Raw genomic sequence first — 22,465 nt, forward strand, 5'->3', positions numbered from 1 at the left:
CAAGACATAAGGGAGGAGCTTGGCAGAGTCGACTGGTAGAGAAGGCTAGCAGGAAAGATGGTGGAGCAACAATGACAGAAGTTTCTGGGATTAATTCAGGAGGTACAGCAGATATTCATGTCAAGGAAGAAGAAACATATTAAGGGGAGGATGAGGCAACCATGACTGACAAGGGAATTCATGGACAGCATGAAAGCAAAAAAAAAGCATACAGTGTGGTGATGATTGGTGGGAAACCAGAGAATTGGGAACATTGACTATAGAACAATATAGCACAGAACAGACCTTTCAGCCCTCGATGCTGCACAAACCTGTTAACTAATCTAAGCCCATTCCATCATCATCCGTATGCTTATGACTGTTTAAATCTCCCTAATATGGCTGAGTTAACTACCTTGGCAGGCAGGGTATGCACTTACCACGCTCTGAGTAAAGAATCTGCCTCTGACATCTGTCTTAAATCTATCACCCCTCAATTTGCAGCTATGCCTGCTCATAGAAACCGACATCATCATTCGAGGAAAAAGACTCTCACTGTCCACCCTATCTAATCCTCTGATCATCTTGTATGTCTCTATTAAATCCCCTCTTAGCCTTCATCTCTCCAGTGAGAACAGACCCAAGTACCTCAGCCTTTCCTCATAAGACCTTTGCTCCAGACCAGGCAACATCCTGGTAAATCCCCTCTGCACCTTTTCCAATATTTCCACATCCTTCCTGTAATGGGGTGACCAGAGCTGTACACAATATTCCAAGTGAGGCTGCACTAGCGTTTTGTATAGTTGCAGCATGACATCACGGCTCTGGAACTCAATCTCTCTACCAATAAGAACTAACACACTGTATGCCTTCTTAACAGCACTATCAACCAGGGTGGCAACTTTCAGGGATCTATGTACATGGACACCAGGATCCCTCTGCACATCCACACTAACAAGAATCTTTCAATTGACCCAGTATTCTGCTTTCCTGTTATTCTTCCTAAAGTGAATCACTTCACATTTATTTGCAAATGAACTCCATTTGTCACCTCTCAGCCCAATTCTGCAGTTTATCCAAGTCCCCCTGCAATCGGCAACATTCTTCCACACTGTGCACCACTACACCAACTTTAGTGTCATCTGCAAACTTACTAACCCATCCACCTATGCCTGCATCCAAGTCATTTGTAAAAATGACAAACAGCAGTGGTCCCAAAACAGATCCTTGTGGCACACCACTAGTAACCAGACTCCAGGCTGAATATTTTCCATCAACCACCACTTGCTGCCTTCTTACAGAAAGCCAATTTCTAATCCAAACTGCTATATCCCCTTAATCCCATGCCTCCGCATTTTCTCCAATAGCCTACCATGTGGGACCTTTTCAAAGGCTTTACTGAAGTCCATGTACACCATGTCAACTGCCCTACCCTCATCCACATGCTTGGTCACCTTCTCAAAAAGCTCAATGAGGTTTGTGAGACACGGCCTGTCCTTGATGAAACCATATTGACTATCTCTAATCAAATTGTTGCTTGTTAGATGATTATAAATCCTACCTTTGATAATCCTTTCCAAAACTTTTCCTACAACAGACGAAAGGCTCACTGGTCTATAAGTACCTGGGTCATCTCTACTGCCCTTCTTGAACAAGGGCACAACATTTGCAATCCTCCAGTCCTCTGGTACTAAACCTGTAGACAATGATGACTCAAAGATCAAAGCGAAAGGCTCCACCATCTCCTCCCTAGCTTCCCAAAGAATCCTTGGATAACTCCCATCCAGCACAGGGGACTTATCTACTTTCACACATTCTAGAATTGATAACACCTCCTCCTTACTAACCTCAATCCTTTTAAGCCTAATAGCCCGTATCGCAGTCTTCTCCTCTACAATATTGTCCTTTTCCTGTGTGAAAACAGATCAGAAATATTCATTTAGCACCTCTCCGATCTTCACAGGGACCACACACAACTTCCCTCTTCTGTCTTTGCCTGGCCCTATTCCTACCCTTGTCATTCTCTTATTCATCACATACCCAGAGAAAGCTTTAGTTATCCTTTATTCTAGCTGCTAAATACTGCTCATGTCCCCACCTTGCTCTTCTTAACTTTCTCTTTAAATCCTTCCTAGTTAATCTGTAACTCTCCATCGCCTCATCTGAACCATCTGTCTCAACGTCACATAAGCCTCCCTCTTCCGCTTAATAACAGGTACAATTTCTTTAGTAAACCACAGTTCCCTTACCTTATCATTTCCTCCCTGCCTAACAGGGTCATACCTATCATGGACACGCAATATCTGTTCCTAAACTAGTTCCATGTTTCGATTGTTCCTATCCCCTGTGTTTTGCTACCCCATTCTATTCCTCCTAAGTCTTGACTAATTGCATTATAATTACCCTTCCCCCATATCTAACTCTTGCCCTGTGGCATGTACCTATCCCTTTCCATTGCTAAACTAAATGTAATTGAATTATGGTCACTCTCTCCAAAGTGCTCACCTACCACTAAATCAAACACCTAGCCTGTTTCATTACCAAGTACCAGATCCAATGTGGCCTGACCTCTCGTCAGCCCTGCAACATACTGTGTCAGGAAAGCCTTTTGCACACATTGGACAAAAACTGATCCATCCGACATATAGAGTTATTGCATTTCCAGTCAATGTTGGGGAAGTTAAAGTACCCCATAATGACCACCCTGTTTCTTGCACTCCTGCCTGGAATCGTTTTGCCAATCCTCACCTCCACATCCCTGGAGCTTTGCAGATGCCTATAAAAACTCCCAGTATGTGACCTCTTCTTTCCTGTTTCTAACCTCAGCCCCAGTAGACAAGTCCTCATCAAAAGTTCTTTCATCTACTGTTTAACTGTCCATGACAAACAACCCCCCTCTTTTACTGCCTTCCCTGATCTTAATGAAAGGTCTAAACCCTGGAACCTGCAACATCCATTCCTGACCCTGCTCTATCCATATCTCCGAAATGGGCACAATATCGAAGTCCCAGATACCTATCCATGCTGCAAGATCTACCGTATTCCAGATTTTCTGGCGTTGAAGTTGAAGGAAGCCTTTAAAAAGAAGAGGATAATGAAAAAGCAATAAGGGGCAAAGAAGATGAAATACGAGAGTAAGCGAGCTAATAATATAATAAAAAAGCCCTACTGTACTGTAAGGGCCCATTTGGCCCATCGTCTCTGCACCAGTCCTCCAAAATATGGGAAAGTGAGGACTGCAGTTGCTGGAGATCAGAGTCGAAGAGTGTGGTACTGGAAAAGCACAGCCGGTCAGGGAGCATCTGAGGAGCAGGAGAATCGAGGATCCTCCACTTACTGCACCTCCGCCGTTGAACCTCACCCCTCCTATTGCAACAAGGACAGAACCCCACAGTCCTCACCTTCCAGCCTACCAACCTCCAGGTACATCACATCATCCTCCGCCATTTCTGCCGTCTACAAACAGACTCCACCACAGGGACATATTTCCCTCCCCACCCCTATCTGCGTTCCGGTGAGATCATTCCCTCCACAACTCCCTTGTTAGGTCCACACCACTCCCCCCCCCACACCCCATCCTCCATTCCCGGCACCTTCCCCTGCCACTGCAAGAAGTGCAAAACCTGCACCTCCCCTTTACCTCCATGCAAGACGCCAAAGGATCCTTCCGCATCCAACAGAGGTTTACCTGTACTTCCACACACATCATCTACTATGTCCGCTGCTCCCGATGTGGTCTCCTCTACATTGGGGAGGCAGGAAACCAACTTGCGGAGCGTTTCAGAGAAAATTGCTGGGACACACGCAGCAAGCAACCCACTTCCCTGTGGCCGAACACTTTAACTCCTCCTGCCACTCTGCCAATGACATGCAAGTTCTGGGCCTCCTCCACCACCAAAACCTAACCGCCCGATGCCTGGAGGAAGAATGCCTCATCTTCCACCTTGGGACCCTCCAACCACAAGGGATCAATGTGGATTTCATCAGTTTCCTCTTTTCCCCTCCCTCCACCTTATCCCAGATCCAACCTGCCAACTCAGCACCACCCTCTTGACCTGTCCTACCTGTCCATCTTCCTTCCCACCTATCCAGTCCACCCTCCTCTCCGGCCTATCACCTTCACTCCAATCTTCATCTACCTATTGCATTTCCAGCTACATTCCCCACCCCCCCACCCTCCCATTTATCTCTCAGCGCCCTTGGGTCACAAGCCTCATTCTTGATGAAGGGCTTATGCTCAAAATGTCGATTCTCCTGCCCCTCAGATGCTGCGTGACTGGCTGTGCTTTTCCAGCACCACACTCTTTGACTTATATTTCTAAAAGGCATTTGGCAAGGTGCCACATCAAAGGCCATTACGAAAAGTAAAAGCTCATGGTGTTCCAAGTAGCATATGATATTGATAAAATATTGGCTAGCTAACAAGAGAGAGCAGGCATAAATGAGTAGTTTTCTGCTCAGTGTGATGCAAGATAGAAGTAAGCACCCAGAAATAACTCTAAATCAGGAATTCACAGGGAAGTGGTATGAAGCAAGTTGTTAGAATTGCAGGGGATGCCACAGTGGTATGCCACAAGAGTCAATGTTGAGATCTCAACTTATTACAATCGATATCAATGGCTTGAATAAAGGTGTCAAAGATAATGTGACTCAATTTGCTGGTGATACTTGGATAGGTAGGAAGGTAACTTGTGATGCTGACATGAGGTAGAGATATAGACAAGTCAAGTGAAAGGGAAATGAAGTGGCAAATGGAGAATAATGTGGGAAAATGTAACAATTGTCTATATTGGCAGGAAGAATGGAGAAGAAACACATTCTGTAAATGTTGAAAGATTGCTGAGCTTAGGTGCAGAGAAAGCTGGGTGCATGATTCGCAATAATATATTGCGCGGATACAAGTAAATAGGAAAACTGGTAGAAGAACGTTGCTTATTCTTTGGAGAATTGAATACCAAAATGGGAGGTTATGTTTCATTCATACAGAGCACTGGTGAAACCACATCTGGAGTACTGTGTACAACATTGATCTTCATATTTAGAAAAGTATACAAGGGCAGCGGAAGCAGTTCAAAGAAAGTTTCCTAGACTGACACTCAATGTTCCTCATAATTTTTCTTGGACTTCTGAGGTCTGATGTGTGACAGCAGCAGGGCGTTCAGAAGCAGAAGCCATGCATTGATCTGTCATTCAATGCGCACACAGCTACCCAGTGGCTACATGACATGCAAATTAGAGGAGCAATTAGTGATACCTGGAATGGATGAGCTGTCTTATGAGGGAAGATTGGACTGGGTAGATACGTTCCTATTGTAGTTTAGAAGAGTAAGAGACAACATGATAGAAACATATAATATCCTGAGAGTTGTCCAAGACTTAACTAAGCTGTACTCAATTTCTGGTTCATGGAGATATGGGAGCTCCTGGGTTCAACCTTCAAGTTGTGCTGCTTTAACTGATTTTTTAGTAGCATCATAAAGGGTAAACTTTATGGCTCTAGAAGTAAAGCAGGGCAAAAAACTCAGAAGTCCAGTTCCATGCTATACATGCAATCGAATACATGTATGAATGGACAGTGGATGAGGAGAGGCTGAGTAAGATAATCTGCCAACACACATTGTTTAAAAGGGCATACACATAATAAGGGTAAGGTATCAAAGTGCAACCATTGCTCATAGACATTGTATGACATCAAGACTAGAGGTGGGTAAAAAAGAAGTGTTGCTATTTTCACCTCTCAGTTCACGTAGTAATTAATTTCCTTTCCCAACTTTAACATATTGCTGAACACTCATCTAAATTCTCACTTGTTCTTGTAGTATTGTGACTGACAATGCCTGGATGTTGCAATTAATTTATGACGATAAGTCAATAAGAAAATTATCATGTTACAGGGAGGTTGTACACACCTTTCTAATTTTTCTCACATTTGTAGCACCATGTTTCCTTTTCAGATTATTTCACATATTTCATTTCTTCAGTCACTTTTATAACAAAATGCAAAATTTTACTTTCATGAGAATATATCCCACAGGTGCTGGTTGTGTTCCAAAATCCAAACTTGATGATAAAGTATTTCTCATTTTCGAAACACCATATTATAGTTGGACTCTAATATACTGTCAATATCTACTTATAATATTTTCAAATCTATTCCTTGGTTTCCATACAAATTTCAATGTACAAAAGCAGTTGCATAAATGTGCCAATTATGTTGAAAATGGAATTGTTTGGCTGTATAGGACTGACGCTTTTCTGGAAGACTGATTTGATTAATTTGCAGGTGGAAAATAATGGCAGAGATCCAAAGAAGACCGTACTAGAGGATGCCAGTTTGGAGGAGGCTGTTTGGACATTGAAGCAAATTAAAGGGATGTGCTGTTTAGTCATAAGGCATAAGGCTGAAGGTGAGTTCTACAACAAATTGAAAAAATGCTTTGTCCTTGATCTAAGGTATATTAAACCAATAATGCCACATGTACTGCCAATATAATCGAGCGTACTGTCAATTATTTCAGAAAAGATCAAACTTTTGAAATTTTAATAAGAAAACTATGAGAGATTTGACCCTTTGTAAACATCAATTAATTGCCACAGCAATAATTTTTTTTTTTCAATTTGGAATGCCTTCTGACTGATCTTGGAGTATTTTGCCAGCCAAAAGAGACCATGTGGTTGAGGAAAATATACTCAATTACCCAATATTGGATAAATAGCAGTGTTTGTGTCTATTTTAAGTAGACTTTGTGCTGTTATGAATTTGTTGTTTCAATTTGCATTTATTAGGATGATTAATAAATGCTAGATTTTAAGAAATGTCCAGGAGGAACAAAGCAAGATGTAGAGCACATAAGTGTAGGAAGGAAAATTCAGAACTCAGGGCCCCTACGAACAAAGATGAGAAGCTGTATAAAATCACTGAGCACAGAATGCTCGGTGAATGGGACGTGGTGCAATTCTTATCAGTTAATCCACATTGGCTCACCAACCTTTCCAAATTACCATCTGCTGGTTAGATGATAACATTCACAAAATTGTTAGAATGAAACAAAAGAATGTTTGGATTAATTATAATTCAACAATTAGAGAATCCAATTCATAAGGCTAATTAAAAATATGAATTACAGATGCTTATTCGCCTCCAGTTAATCATCACATTGCAGTGTTGTGGAATTATGACAGGATAAATTTTTAAACTAAGTTTTTCACATGCTTAATTTGATATTCCTTTTAATGGGATGTGAAAGTGTTATATGATTTGTAGAATGGAGCCACAGCAATAATAATTTTTTTTTTCAATTTGGAATGCCTTCTGACTGATCTTGGAGTATTTTGCCAGCCAAAAGAGACCATGTGGTTGAGGAAAATATACTCAATTACCCAATATTGGATAAATAGCAGTGTTTGTGTCTATTTTAAGTAGACTTTACTCATCCACATTATTAGATACATTGTTAGGTAGGAAAAAAGAATACTTGTTTAATGATTTGCTTGATATTGTGTCATAGTCCTATGCATTTCAAAACTACCACAATCTCCCTAAATCAATTTCAAAGTTTTCTTTTCACCCCAGTCATAGAACTGTGCCTTCCAACACCAGGTACATCAACCTCAATCTTGCTCTATGAATTTACAGACTTTGGGGAATTAAAATGTAGATGGATGGATGTTTTAACTATAAGTTAATCTTCAGGGTGTGAATATTTCCACTCATGAACCATAATTTTCATGGCTGTCACAAGCATTTAAGCAAATTTCCAGCAAGTCACATTATATGTGGCAGGTATGGTAACTCATGGATCTTATGCCACACCACATTATTTGTTCTAATTGTGTATTTTTCTCCTCAAATAGAGAAAATAAGAATTACAGTGAATTGGGAACATACTAAAAAAAGCTCTGCCTGCCCTGGTACAAATTGAAAACTGTGTTGCTTAATTTTCATACCTTATTTGATATGAATTTTTTTTCATATAATACTACCTGCTCAATCTGTTACATTTGAACTTAGGCAATAATTTAAAACCTCTTGTAATTTTATATCTTCAGTTTAATGTCTATGTTGGCGTTAAGCTGTGATGTAATAAAATACAACAGAGAGCATACGTCATGTGTTTTGTTTAATTAGCTTATCAAACATTGGTGGAAAATATTGAGAAGAAGATTGCTACCTCTGGTGATTCATTCTACATCCGCATCAATGTTCCATTTGATAAGGAAAGTGGGGCTATTGGAGGATTTACTGTCCAATGCAATGAAATCCTGCACATCACTAACACCATTCACAAAGGCAATAATGAGTGGAAAGCATTCAGAGTGAATCCTAACACAATGGCAGACATGGAAGGAGGAACTATTCCAAATTACTATCGGTAAGCATGTCTTGTTGATGAAGATTTCAACTTTGCAGACCCAACTGAACTATAATAAATGTGTTTAATTTAGAGCACTGCAGCATTTTTTTTTCAAAAAGAATGAATGTTGATGGTAATTTCTAGTATACATAATGTATGTACACTTTGTTGTCTTACAAGCTGGTTCCTGCAAGCTCTGGAACTATGGCCTGTGATGATTAGCCACCTGCTTTTTGCATCCTCTTCTGGAGAGTTGTTAAGCCAAGGTCAGCCATTTCATGCTGCCTCCTTAATACTGCACAAACAAATGAACTTTGACAGGATTATGACATAGGAAAGTCAAGCTTGCTCTTCTGCAGTCTGTGACACTGCGCACGAAAAATTGAAGTATTGTCTGCCCCTTGGATGACAAAACAAAAACAGGAATTTCAGATTTCCAATATCTACAGTTCTTGGTTTTTACTTGGATAATTTAACGTGTTTTGCTGTGGAAGAAAATTGCTTTTTTCCTTTTGAACATCTCTGTTTTGTATTTCTGGTTGGTACATTTCCACACAGGGACAGTCAAAGCAGAACATTACTGCTTGTTAAATTTAATTTTTTTTTAACCTAGTAATTATATTCCTTTTGTTCTATGTAAGAATATCCTATAAGTGAACAGTTATGGTAATTTTGTGATGGGCTGCTAGATGCTGAACTGCTTAGGTTGACTAAAATGCTCAAATTTTTCCTATGCTCTTGTCAGGATTACGAACTTAGTCTGTGAGGAGTAATGTTGTGAATATGGGTCTCATTATTCTGGAGTAGTGTTTTAAGTCTTGACCAACAGATTCTGAACTGACTGATGTGATTATGTCACATATTATACTTGGTCAGGAAACATTCCAAGCATAAACTTGATCTAGCCTATAAAACTATAAATTAAATAGAGGCTGATGAATGTTTTCCAACATGATGTAAGCCAACCATACAGATTAGCAGGTTGCAGGTCTAATGACTAGTCTGTGCTGGGTCAAAAACCACACAATATCAGGTTATAGTCCAATGGGTTTATTTGAAAACACTCCTCCTTTATATTGATAACACCTTAAGTTGTCTTAGAAAGAAATGCTGGGATTTGCATATTAATCAATCAATCACCGTGGGCGGCACGGTGGCACAGTGGTTAGCTCTGCTGCCTCACAGCGCCTGAGACCCGGGTTCAATTCCCGCCTCAGGCGACTGACTGTGTGGAGTTTGCACATTCTCCCCGTGTCTGCGTGGGTTTCCTCCGGGTGCTCCGGTTTCCTCCCACAGTCCAAAGATGTGCAGGTCAGGTGAATTGGCCATGCTAAATTGCCCATAGTGTTAGGTAAGGGGTAAATGTAGATGTAGGGGTATGGGTGGGTTACGCTTCGGCGGGGCGGTGTGGACTTGTTGGGCCGAAGGGCCTGTTTCCACACTGTAAGTAATCTAATCTAATCTAATCTAATCTAAAAAAACCTGCACCTCCATTTCAACTGATTAAAGATTAAAGAGCCATGTTATGTGCGTCCAATTTGTTCACATGAGTTGTATGACTGTTTGATATTTTCCTCATAAATTCGGTGTCTAAGGTCTCTCACTAACACTTGATAAAGGAGCAGCACTCCGAAGGCCAGTGTTTCAAATAAACCCATTGGACTATAACCTGGTGTTGTGAAATTTTTGACTTTGTTCAACCCAGTCCAACATTGGCACCTCCACATCATAGTTTGTACTGAGTCAAAACACTTTCTTCCAGGTGACACTTATGCCATTAGACTCAGCTTCAGTAATCTTGGGGTTTAATTAATTTATCTTAAGTCAATACATTGTGCGAAAGAAGAATGACTTTAATTGGCCTACATATGTTTAAAAGATAGAATTCCATATTAAAAACATCATTGTCAGTCCTGTTCAGAACCATACAGACTGATTTCTTCAGAAATAAAAAAAAGTGCTGGAAAATGCAGCAGGTCTGGAAACATCTGTGGAGAGAGAAAAGTTAACTTCTGTTTGGAACAGTTCCAAAATCATAACTTTATTTCTCTCTCCACAGCTGCTGCCAGACCTGCTGAGTTTCTCCAGAACTTACTGATTTTTTTAAAAATTCTGAATTCCAGCTTCTACAGTATCTTGCTTTTATATTCCAGAAATTTTTCAGATTTAAGTCCCAATCTGTATGATTAGATTACCTACAGTATGGAAACAGCCCAACAAGTCCACACCAACCCTCCAAAGAGTAACTCACCCAGACCCATTTTCCTTTGAATGATGCACCTAACACAATGGGCAATTTAGCATAGCCAATTCACCTGACCTGCACATCTTTGGACTGTGGGAGGAAACTAGAGCAAACCCATACAGAAATGGGGAGAATGTGCAAACTCCACACAGAGGCTAGAATCAAACACAGGGCATCTGTGAGGCAACAGTGCTAACCACTGAGCCACCATGCTGCCCCTGCTAAGGAATACTGCCTTTAGTCTCAGTTAAGGAGAAAATCCTATCCGGATACCTAATTCTGTATACCATTGTTTATTCAAGTAGGAAAAAAGGTTGGCACAACTTCATGGACCGAAGGGGCTGTGTTGTGCTATACTGTTCTATGTTCTATTAGTATTTGGTCAAATAAAGACTAAGTGTGAGTGGTCTTGTGTCTATTTAGGGCTCAGCAGTTGATGATTGGAATGATTCGGAAAATGATGCAACAGACTCCACCAAATAAAAAGGTGAGAGTAATTTTAATCAAACATATTTTAAAACAGCTTCAGTCATTGCACAGGTGAGATTTTATCAGCAAAGAGGCCAAGGTGGATTGGAAACCCAGTAATCAGAAGAAAAAGAAATAGCTCCTGACCTTTTTTGTGTTTGAATGTATGTTATGTTCTTTAAGTTGAGGCAAGCTCAGTTACATGTGTTCATTGAATGAGTTGTATGGTGCTGTCTCAGTAAGGCACTCAAAGGCTGTACTTCAAAGTCCTAATGCACACAATGCATGTGTTTTCTAATAATATTTTGTGGGCTTTCATATATAGTGGGCAAAGCAGATGCATTTAAGAGATACGATGCGGAATACATGTGATTGAATGAATTTGCTCCTGAGAAAGGCATATCTTAAACAAATTGCAGGTTACATCATATTTCATCCAACCTCCAAATGCTTGCAATGACAAGCCTCTCATACAGTTTTATGAATTAGGAAAATTGTGTTGCACTCTGGAGCTGCAAACCAGAAGCTGATGCTGAGAGGAACTGTGTTGATAACCAGGAAGTGGTGTTTGTCTCATGTCTCTTGGTGGCATACGTGTTCAATATATATGTACTGTATATGCATGTAATACTGCAGTGTTAGTAAGGCAAATGTTTCTTAGCATAAACCGTATTGGCTTAACTATTTACTTTAAGTAATTTCACCCATTTAAAGTATCCATTAATTCATCACGAGGCATTTAACACATTGAAAGTGGACATAAGTCACATGCTAGGAGAAAGTGAGGACTGCAGATGCTGGAGATCAGAGTCGGGAGTGTGGTGCTGGAAAAGCAGGTCACACAGCATCCAAGGAATAGGAGAATCAATGTTTTAGGCATAAGCCCTTCATCAGGAAATAAATTACACGCTGTTTTCAGGTCAGACATCATGCCAATTGTTTCCTAATAATCTGTGCTGTGCTTGTATTTTCTAGCAAGATCGGAAAACATCTTCAAACCAAAATAAATTTATGAGAATAGTCAGCACTGAGATAGGTCAGAGAAATCCACACTGGTTATCATTTGACAATGGTACCATCAATCCCAACAAAGAACAAGGTAAGAATTGTGTGCCAAAGACTAAAGTGTTCTTCTACGTCAACATTTAATTTATTATGATCTTTATTATCACCAAAATTCAAATGGTGATCTGACCTTATAGTAGAAGACCTCTAATATAAGAAAAGCAAAGGCGAAATTTAAGATTATTATTTCAATGTAAAATCCTTAACCTTTTGCAATAGTCTAAATAAATATAAATTGGACCTTTTCCCTCAATTTATTCTGTAAAGAAGGTGACATCCAATTGAGATGACAGTTTGGATTCATCAAATATTATTTGATGTTGCCTCAAATCATTCATGCTGGCTGGGCCCCAGATTTTGCATACAGCATCACTAGCTTTACTTCGCTTTTGTATTTGAATCTGAAAGGTCCAGTTATTGTTTTATTTCTAACATTTTAATTTAATTTATTTTAGATGACAAGTCTCCTGGCAATTGCTTTACATTAATACCCTACTCATTGGTCAGGCCATGCCACCCACCATCTCTGCGACCAGTGATAATAGCACCCACTCGCATTGGAAAAATTGTGCTTGAGAAGCTGAAAGACCTAGTTGAGTATGAGAAATGTAAAACTGGTAAGGGTCTTCTGAGCCATAAATATACCACATTTTGATGAAGCAAAGGAACAGAATCAATAATTAATTACAAATTTCAGTGAAGGCATCTTTGAATCAGAGGCATTCACTTTTAGCCTCTGTTTTAATTTCCATCATTGTTGGAAATTAATGGAAGAAACTTTAGACCTGATTTGGACTATATTACTCTGAGTGTACTTGGGTTGAACAGCGGTTTGTAGAAGTGTTTTGTTTAACTGATACTCTAGATTTTGATAGGAAAATCATTTAGTTGTAAACCCAAGTATTTATTTATAGAGTACTGTACCCAATCTGAAGGAAACGGCATGCAGGTAGTCCTTGATTAATGTGGCTTCACCACAACACGGGTTTTTTTTTAACTTTAAGGCCATAAGGGACAGGAGTTTGGCCCCTTGAACCTGCTCTGCCATTCAATGCCATCATGGCTGATCTGACATTCCTTTTGTCCACTTTCATGCCCTTTCCCTGTCATTTTCTATTCATCATTGCAATAACGTGTGTCTGATTCATGAAAATGTGGCCCTTACCCAACATTCAGCAGCATGAAGGAATAAATGTAAGCCAAATGTCAGCATTCCACTCATTTTGGTCACTGACTGGTATCTCTCATGTATGCTGGCTCCTATGTGCTGTAGCCATGAAAGCAAAGAAGCTGTAGCTAAGAACAGTAGGAAATCAATCCCAGCAAGTGTTAAGTTAGATGTGCTGCCTAGATTTGAGCGTGGTGAGTGAAACTTGGATAGCCAAAGAGCATTGGGTCTCAACTGACATGCCTTCCACTTCCAGATAAGCAAACTTGTCTATTTGGCAAGAATCATTAAAAGATATTCTTTTTAAATATTTTCATGTTTATTTTGGCATTTTATATTAACTTTGTGCTTGTATTCTGTATTTGGTTAATGTTCTGAGAATGTAACCTGAATCACATAGGCGTCCAAAGGAATATATGTTTTGAATTACGCAGTTTTACTTAATGGGGAACTATCATGTTAATCCAGAATTAACTGTATCATGTCTGCAGAGCACACGACAAAACATGTTAATACTTGTTTATAAAAATATACATAGTAGAGACTTCTTTAATTTGTAAGTTGCATGTATTGTTCATAATATTTCAAATACACTGAATTAGACTTGTAATTTGTTTTAGAGTGCTTGAATAGTACAGAGTATGCTGCAAAAGACAGAAAAGGAGATATTTTGGGTGTGACTGAAGTACAGAATCTACTTCGCTCCTGTTACACACGGACAGCTGTAGAGGCTGTAGTTGCTAAGGTAATATTGGTGCTTTCTCTTATGACTGATTTGGGTTTTGGATATTTGTGTACACTTCTTGCTCTCCCATTGTAGTCCTTGCCCTTTATAGCCACTTTTATCCATAGTTCATCTTTATCCACTTTTAATATCAATAGATGGGAAAGAATGACCACTAGGCATAGGAATAAAAGTAGGTCATTTGGCCCAAGTTTGCTTTGCCATTCAATGAGATCATGGCTGATCTGATAATCCTCAACTCCCCTTTCCTGCCTTTTCCCCATAGCCCTTGATTATCTTACTGATACATCAAATCTGTCTATCTAAGCAATGAGTATACCTACCAAGCCAACCTCTACAACCCTCAGTGGTAAAGAATTCCACAGATACGTTATTCTCTGAGAGAAGAAATTCCTCCTCCTCTCTATCCTAACTTGGTGATCCCTTACTCTGTGATTATGCCCTCTAGACTTAGACTCTTCCACAAGAGAAAACAACTGTTCGTATCTACCCTATCAAGCCCCTAAGAATCTTATATGTTTCATTAAGGTCTCCTCTCACACTTATAAATTCCATTGTGTACGGGCTCAAATTATTCAAACTCTCCTCTTAAGAGAAACCTTCCATCCTTGGGATCAACCTAGTGAACCTTCTCTGGACTGCGTCCAATTCCAGTATATCTTTCTTTAGGTCAAAACTGTTCACAGTATTCTATGTATTGTGCCTGGTATAGTTTCAGCAAGACTTCCCTATTTTTATTCTTTATTTCATTTTCCTATTCTCATGTTTTCCATTGCTTTTGTGCTTTCAGTCGAGTGAATTAGTAAACAAATTAACAAACTTTACTGAATTTTGGAAGACAAATATAAGTGTCACAAAATGAGACTGAATTTACGATTTTCTACCACAAATAACACCAGATTTGTTTAATTATATGAATCGACTTGATAATTGTATACTTACACGTTTTATCTATTCCTTTTTTAAGAACAAACGAAACAATAGGATAAGCAACACACATTTATCACATCAAGCCATCAAACATCAATAAATAACACACTCTCCAACTGGCATGAACTCCACCACACATATTTAATCTTGCAAGGAAGAAAAACACACCTACTTAAATTTTATTTAACTTCAAACCAACATCGAAGAAGGTGAAAAGCTAAGGAAATATTATTGGATGACTAAAAGTGGAAAATGTATGTTTCTCTTCCCAATCTCATGATACTGGTAGCAAATAAAGGTTACAACTCTCAAATAATCAAAGATAAAAAGGAGACTTTCTCTATTCATATGGCTCAGTTCACCTGTAGACAGTGTTCTTACCATTGAATTAACGTGGAAGGTTTTGTATTGCATTTCTAATTTCATTTTTGTTTATATATTTGTTCTCTTTCATTTGTGATATTTATCATCTTTTTCCATGTCACTTGGCTTCCACTCAAAAAAGAAGTTTCTCTTCATTCAAGAATAGAGTTTAATAGATATATCGAACAACCCATCCAACCCTCTCCGCACCCACCTATCCAGTGCCTCAACAAAATAGATGTTTCTCATTAAGAAACATTGGCAGTGACCTTGGAGAGTGACCAAGCTTATTTCCATTTTAAATTGACAACAACAAATCTATATTTCCTTCCGAGGTTATTGGATTATGTTCAGGAATGGAAACAGCGACCAGGTTTATTACCACAAAGCAGGGGAATTAGGTGAATTGTGAAGTGCCTACCATTGCTTCCAGTAAAATCACTTAATTCAGCTTGGACCAGAGGTTTTACCTGGGATCTTCTGAGTCAGTTAAGCTTTGCTACTTGCTGTTTTACTAGCTGAGTTATTGGGTATGCACTCCTAAGGTCTAATCACATTTGTTGCTGAGCTAATTGTGATTTGAATTAATCAATCAGTTTTAAATCTGAAATAATAATTTTCATATAAAGCATATTCTACATAATTCCATAGCTACTTTTCTATTTCTGTAAAAATTAATTGATTGAAAATAAAATTCAAAAGAATATTTTGGCTTTTGTAATGTTTAATTACAGAATGCCCATTGCATATTGGAACTTGGGCTGGATTGTGTGAAGCGATTACATAAGGTGGAAATCTACCCCATTGTCATCGTCATCCATCTCTATGAGAAAAACATCAAGAAAATTAAGTAAGTCAAACTGTTGTATCTGATCGGATGATGCCACCTTCCAAAACAGTGCTGCTGTCATGGGTTCCTTCTTCCTTAACTGTGGTTGACAGGGTCCTCAAATGCATTTGACCTATCACCTGTGTTTCTGCTCTTGCTCCTTCCCATCACTCACAACTGTGTGATCAGATTTCCATAGTTCTCACTTTTCATCCCACTAGTCTCCACATTCAAAGGATCATTCTCCACCATTTCAGACAACTGCAGCAAAATGCCACCACCAAACACATCTTCCCTTCACTCCCCCATCTGCACTTCACAGGGATCATTCCCTTTGGGACACTCTAGTCCATTCCTTGACCACCATCACCCTACCTTCCCACAGCATCTTCCCATATACCTGCAGAAGGTGCAACAGCTGCCCCTTCACCTCCTCCCTGTTCACATTCCAGGGGCCTTTCCAGGTGAAGCAGCATTTCACCTGTATTGTGTATTGTGTTCACTGCATCCAATGTGGCCTAGTCTGTACTGGAGAAATCAAATGCAGACTGAGTGACCACTTTGCAGAACACCTCTGGTCCATGCGCAAGCATGACCCTGACCTTTCTGTAGCCGGTCATTTTAAGACAGCGTCCTGCTTGCATGCTCACGTCTGGCCTTAGCATGCTGCAATGCTCCAACAAATTACAGAGGAAACTGGAGGAGCAACATCTCATCTTCAAACTAGGTGCTTTACAATGTTCTGGGCTCAATATTGAGTTCAACAATATTGTGAACCCATTCCTTTCCTTTCTTTTAGCTTTGCCTGTTACATTCTCTGTGATTGTGTCCTCTCTCCCCTCTCCCCACTCCAGTGGGACTGTCTGCTCTTTCCAGTCTGGCAGTTAGACACATCATTGTACCATCATTCTCACATTCCAATCACTTAATCTGAATTATCAACACTCTTTCTACCACAGCACTCCAATTCAGTTCTGATAAAGAGACATGTTGACTTGAAACATTAGCTTGCTTTCTCTCCATAGATGCTGCCTGATCCTCTAGTGATCTCCAGCAATTTTTGTTTTCAAAAATTGGTCATTGCACTTCTGGGGACAGGTATCATTAGTAGAACAAATGATTTCAACCTCTACTCAGAAATGCAAAGTAGCTTTTCTCTGACAAATAATCAAGTCTGAATTAGAGTGGTGCTGGAAAAGCACAGCAGGTCAGGCAGCATCCAAGGAGCAGAAAAATCAACGTTTCGGGCAAAAGTCCTTCATCAGAAATAATCAAGTCTACCTGGAAAGGCTTGAGCAGTCAGTCTCTGACTTTATAGCAATGCACACAAGTTTTTTCTCATATGCTGTTAGAAGAAAGGGCATCTGATTGAGGGACTGCCCCATATTTTAAAGGAATGATTTGTACAACAACACCTGCTTCAGTAAGCAGTTTTTTAACATACATACAGCATGAGAGGTTCCAGTTATGGGCAACGACACTGTATGTAACACAGATATATGTAAATTTATATTGTAGGAAAGTTTTCAAAATAATCCATTCATTTACATTTGACTCAATGCAAATTAGGGCATTTGAATGTAACATGCAGATGTGGAAGCTGTAGAGAAGGCACTTTCTTATTAGCGCCTGGTTAATTCAGATAACAGGACAGATACATCACTACAGAGGCTCCCTATCACTGAACTGCTGACTCTCGTTCCTTTATTGTAACCAATTCATGAAAATCCGTTTCATCAGTATAACTGGGAGAAAATTGCTTTCCTACCATATGAAATGGGCAAGTATTCTACTTAAAAATTCTTATATTCATACCCACTAAACATTTTCACAAATAATTAAATATGTCCTTTAACATCTCATTCATCAGTAATGTATCAAATTTTACACCTTTAAGAAAAATACTTATCCTTTAAGAAAAACAATAATTTATGAATCAATTAAAAATGGTCAGGACAAACTCATTTTTTTTATATGCTATCATGCTAATGCAATAACCAGGAAACATATTTCAAAAGGGATGTAGAAATTTTGAGAACACTTGAACTATGTGAATACTTTTGTTCCTGTTAGGAAGCCAATCATTCGACAGGTGCATTAGAGCATCCTTGAATGAACTTAGTCATGACGGTCTCTCGAGACCTAAACAAAGTCAAGATATCTGGAGTCCCATATGACTTTTCCTTGGAACTGAGTTGGACTTTAACTTTCTGTAAGATTGTCAGAAGTCATTGTCCTGATGCAAATTGTGCCAACCAGAGTGCACTAACATTAAATATTGCTGACAACTGCATACAGCATGATTACTTCCTTTAACAATTCTCAACTGTGGCTTCACAACCAAAAAGTTACAAAAAGTTACCATGTGTGAGCAAATGTCATTTCCTGAGTCTGTATGCACATCAAATACACTGCAACTTTGTGCACACCCATTTTTTTGTTTTTCAAATGACACCGAGTGCAGATGTAAGGAAGGAACAGATATGATCTTTTATTATGGTTTCTTCTTGATTAGTTGCAACCTTTCCTCTTGTTTGCCAATAGCCAGATCTCTAAAGTTCCCTATTCATCAGCTGCTTTAAATCTTTTGACAGGGAAATTGCAAATAAAGGAGCCACATTTGTACAGGCAAGTTTATTTACATACATGCAATTTGTGTACAAGTCTTTTGATTTTAGTAAATTTATATTGAATGAAAAATCTTTTGGGCATGCAAAGTTTTGCAGCCCAGAATAACCTCTAGTTGATGAGAAGGCACCTGCTGGAATGTTCCAATAGCATTGTAAGTTAAGACGTTCATTAAATGTTTGATATTTAATTAATTTACTCTGTAACTTATTAAAGACTAATTACACTGTTAGTTGACCAAGGTAATTGATGATGGTGGAAGGGTTTCAAGAAGTATCTGAAATTCTGGTCAAAAAGATAGTTCTGGGAAAGATTTAAAATTCTAGGGCATTACAGCATGGTGGCTCAGTGATTAGCACTGCTGCCTCACAGCACTAGGCTCCCAGGCTCAATTCCAACCTCAGGCGACTGTCTTTGTGGAGTTTGCACATTCTCCCAGTGTCTGTGTTGGTTTACTCCAGTTTCCTCCCACTGTCCAAAGAGGTGCAGGTCAGGTGATAAGCCATGGTAAATTGCCATGGGTTAGGTGCATTAGTCAGAGGGAAATGGGTCTGGGTAGGTTACTCTTCGGAGAGTCGGTGTGTACTGGTTAGGCCGAAGGGCCTGTTTCCACACTGGAGGGAATCTAATCTAATGATATAATCCCTGGTGCCAATCTACATCCTTGCTTGTATGAAATCATTACAATCTTGTTACTGCTTCAAAGCGTGACAATGATCACATATGGGAGAAAGTGAGGACTAAAGATCTGTAGAGTCAGAGGAGAAAAGTATGGCACTGGAAAAGCAATGCAGGTCAGGCAGCATCCGAGGTGCAGAAGAGTCGACATTTCGGGCCTAAGCCCTTCATCAGGAATCATTGCTTATGCTTCGGTATACTAGAAATCCTCTCTTGTCCTTTTTTTTCGCCAGAATAAAGAACGATAAGGGATACAGTTTACAACTACTTACACAAATTTGCTGATGAATGGGTGATAATTAATCAGACTAGATTTTTTTTTACAGGAGTCTTGTGCGTAGAACAGACTTCAGTATAGGTAAAGTCACCATAGGCTTCTCTCTCAATAGAGAGAGATGACTGTTGGTGGTTTAACTTAAGACTCACCATGCTTCCGGGGAGAGGTTTACAAGGAAAGTCCTTCATTGTAACCTCAACGAATATGGGAATTGAACTCTCACTGTTGGCATCACTGTGCTTTACAAACTGGTCATCCATGTAAAAGCACTGCCAGGCAATGCACATTTCCACAGTTAAAGAGGAACTCATTCAGCACCTCAAGCTGGTTGCACACAAATATGTGGAAACCATGCAGCCCATCAACACTATTGAACAAGAAATATTCTTCAGTAATATTACATTTTCAGGTAGATGGCAAGTTTTACAATTACATGGAAACATGTTGGTTAGGTATATAGCTGGCTCTTGGTGTGCCAAGATGTTGCGACAGGCTGTACTGTTCACAGGGTCTGCACACTGAGCCACATTTTGATATCACATTAAGTGAACTGACCCTGCGTGGCACTGACATCTGCAATGGAGGAGCACGAGCAAGTGGTTGAGTAGGTTTGTCCCCTCCATAAATTCCAGTTGCTCATTTTCTGTCCTGTACTAAATCCCATTCATCTAGAACGTTCATCTTTCTAATCTACATCTCTCTCCACTATTATAAATATACTCAACACTAATCCTAATCCCTCATCTATGGTTTAACATTTGCCCCACATCAATTTCCATAATGAAATGTCTTGGAATTGTTTTCATATTTAAAACATTGAATTAATATGATTGTACTCCAAACCAGACTCCCAATTCATAACAGTACTATTTATTTGATACTGTCCAGGGCAACCACTTTGACTTATGTCATTACATCCTTTGTGACTGAGATTTGAGGTTTTTATGCAGTTTCTTCATCTTTCAGGATTCAGTTCTGTTGTGACAAAAGATACATTGATGTATTCTTGATTTGTTTAGGAAGATCTTGCAGAAATATGGAGTGACAGAGGATTTGCTATTGCAGTGTTCTCGAAGGGAAGAGTCTTGCTTAGACACATTGCCATGCCTGTACAACAGCATTGCCGATGGCTGGAGTGATCTTGATTCACTTGTCAACTTAGTCAAAGCTGCAGTAAAGGATGAACAAAAGAAAATTGTCTGGATTGAAGACCCACTCTAATGTGTTTGTCCAAGGATTGGGCGCAAGCATGCTGAAGGGTTATTAAGTAGCGAGTGAACTATCCCTTCTATACATGGGTATAGAAATAAATTATCTTTGGTATGCTTTCAGAAAAGGATTTTGTTAAATTTTCATGCATACCACTGGAAACACATGTTTCTATTAAATATAAAAATCAATAATCTATTTGCATATTTTTGAGTGTGCTTTCTTTGTGCAGCTCCTGCCATTCCCTCTCTCCGACTGGTTGGGAATCATAGTAGCTTTGAGAGAAAAAAAAGAGGAACACTCTTATTGGGTATCGAACAAAAATAAAAGCACTTACTTCATTTGTGGGGTACAGTTATTCTGTGAGTGCTGACTAAGAAACAATTTATTTGAATAAAAGCAGTCTACTCAAAATGTTTGAATATTTATATAGAAACAAGCAGTTGTGGTGGTGGGAATATTTCCAATTAATTTCTACAATAATGATTAAAGTTATAGAAAGATATTTTTGTAAAACTATTACATAGGATATTTTATTGCACTTAGCAAACGGGCTGCAAGAAGGCAGCTCACAATCATTTTCTAAAGGGAAATGAAGGAGCTTGGTAATATGCATTAAAAATTGCAAGCAGATGGAAAGTGTTGGCAAGTAGCTATAAGCTTAGTGCTGGTGCACAAGGCCCAGGATATCTAAAACCGTCCTTGTGAGGCAAGAGTAGCATTTCCTATCCAGGGTTGATAAAAATTGAAAAAGACTGATCCTTTCAGGATTCCTCTTATTCTAATTACTTTTAGCAATAGGGATACAGGGCTTTCCTATCGGGACATCTTAGTAAAATAAGAGGCTATCGCTGTATCATTGGACTCCAATTTGTAAGTTATTAAATAAACAACCTGGTCAAAGGAGCAGGTTAAAACTTACTACAATTACCACAAATATTGCCCTGATCAGTGGCACCCACATCTCAAAAAATAGTAATTTAAAAAAAACTGAAACATCATTCCTTTTTTCCATATGTTGTGAAGTCTTAAGATTTGTTTTCCATGTTTAAGGAAGATTTATAGAAACAAAAGTTGTCAATGGGATACAGTTGCAATGATAAAACAATTTGACACCTGTGAATGCATGCAGTAGCAATTTGGTTATATGAATTAGCTTTGTGCATCACAAGTGCGAGCCACTTTAGTATTTGTCTTAATAATATTACTTATTGCCAAATACTTATGCTGCCATCTGTTGTTTCACTATTAATTGGAACGTTGTGTATTTATTTATATGTACAATATCTATTTAAAATGTTTGCTTTTTAGACAGCTGCATGCTTGCATGCACTAAAAACTCTGCAGGAGTCCATTTTCTTTTGTATGAAACAGTCATTATATTATTTAAATACTCGAGATGTTTCAAGTGACGCGTTAGATTTGCTTGACCCACTGTGATATTGTGAACAATACTGTAAATATTTGAAGGTGAGAACTGAATGAACTGTTATCTAAGATGTATCATTATAAATCATCATCCAATTG

The 22,465-nt window shown here is 39.0% G+C and overlaps 1 protein-coding gene across 5 annotated transcripts in view; it reads left to right on the forward strand.

The window, feature by feature from the left end:
* card14 (caspase recruitment domain family, member 14) overlaps window positions 1-22,465 on the forward strand; it is a 94,937-nt gene extending 72,472 nt beyond the window's left edge. For all 5 annotated transcript variants that reach the window (XM_072558617.1, XM_072558618.1, XM_072558615.1 and 2 more), the window contains exons 14-21: window positions 6,263-6,386; window positions 8,108-8,351; window positions 11,002-11,065; window positions 12,022-12,145; window positions 12,567-12,728; window positions 13,900-14,024; window positions 16,052-16,167; window positions 20,749-22,465. In XM_072558617.1, coding sequence (XP_072414718.1) covers window positions 6,263-6,386; window positions 8,108-8,351; window positions 11,002-11,065; window positions 12,022-12,145; window positions 12,567-12,728; window positions 13,900-14,024; window positions 16,052-16,167; window positions 20,749-20,950 — 1,161 coding nt within the window. In that variant the 3' untranslated portion in view covers window positions 20,951-22,465. The remainder of the gene's footprint in view (window positions 1-6,262; window positions 6,387-8,107; window positions 8,352-11,001; window positions 11,066-12,021; window positions 12,146-12,566; window positions 12,729-13,899; window positions 14,025-16,051; window positions 16,168-20,748) is intronic.

Source organism: Chiloscyllium punctatum, chromosome 39, assembly GCF_047496795.1.
Source record: "Chiloscyllium punctatum isolate Juve2018m chromosome 39, sChiPun1.3, whole genome shotgun sequence".
Lineage (NCBI taxonomy): Eukaryota > Metazoa > Chordata > Chondrichthyes > Orectolobiformes > Hemiscylliidae > Chiloscyllium > Chiloscyllium punctatum.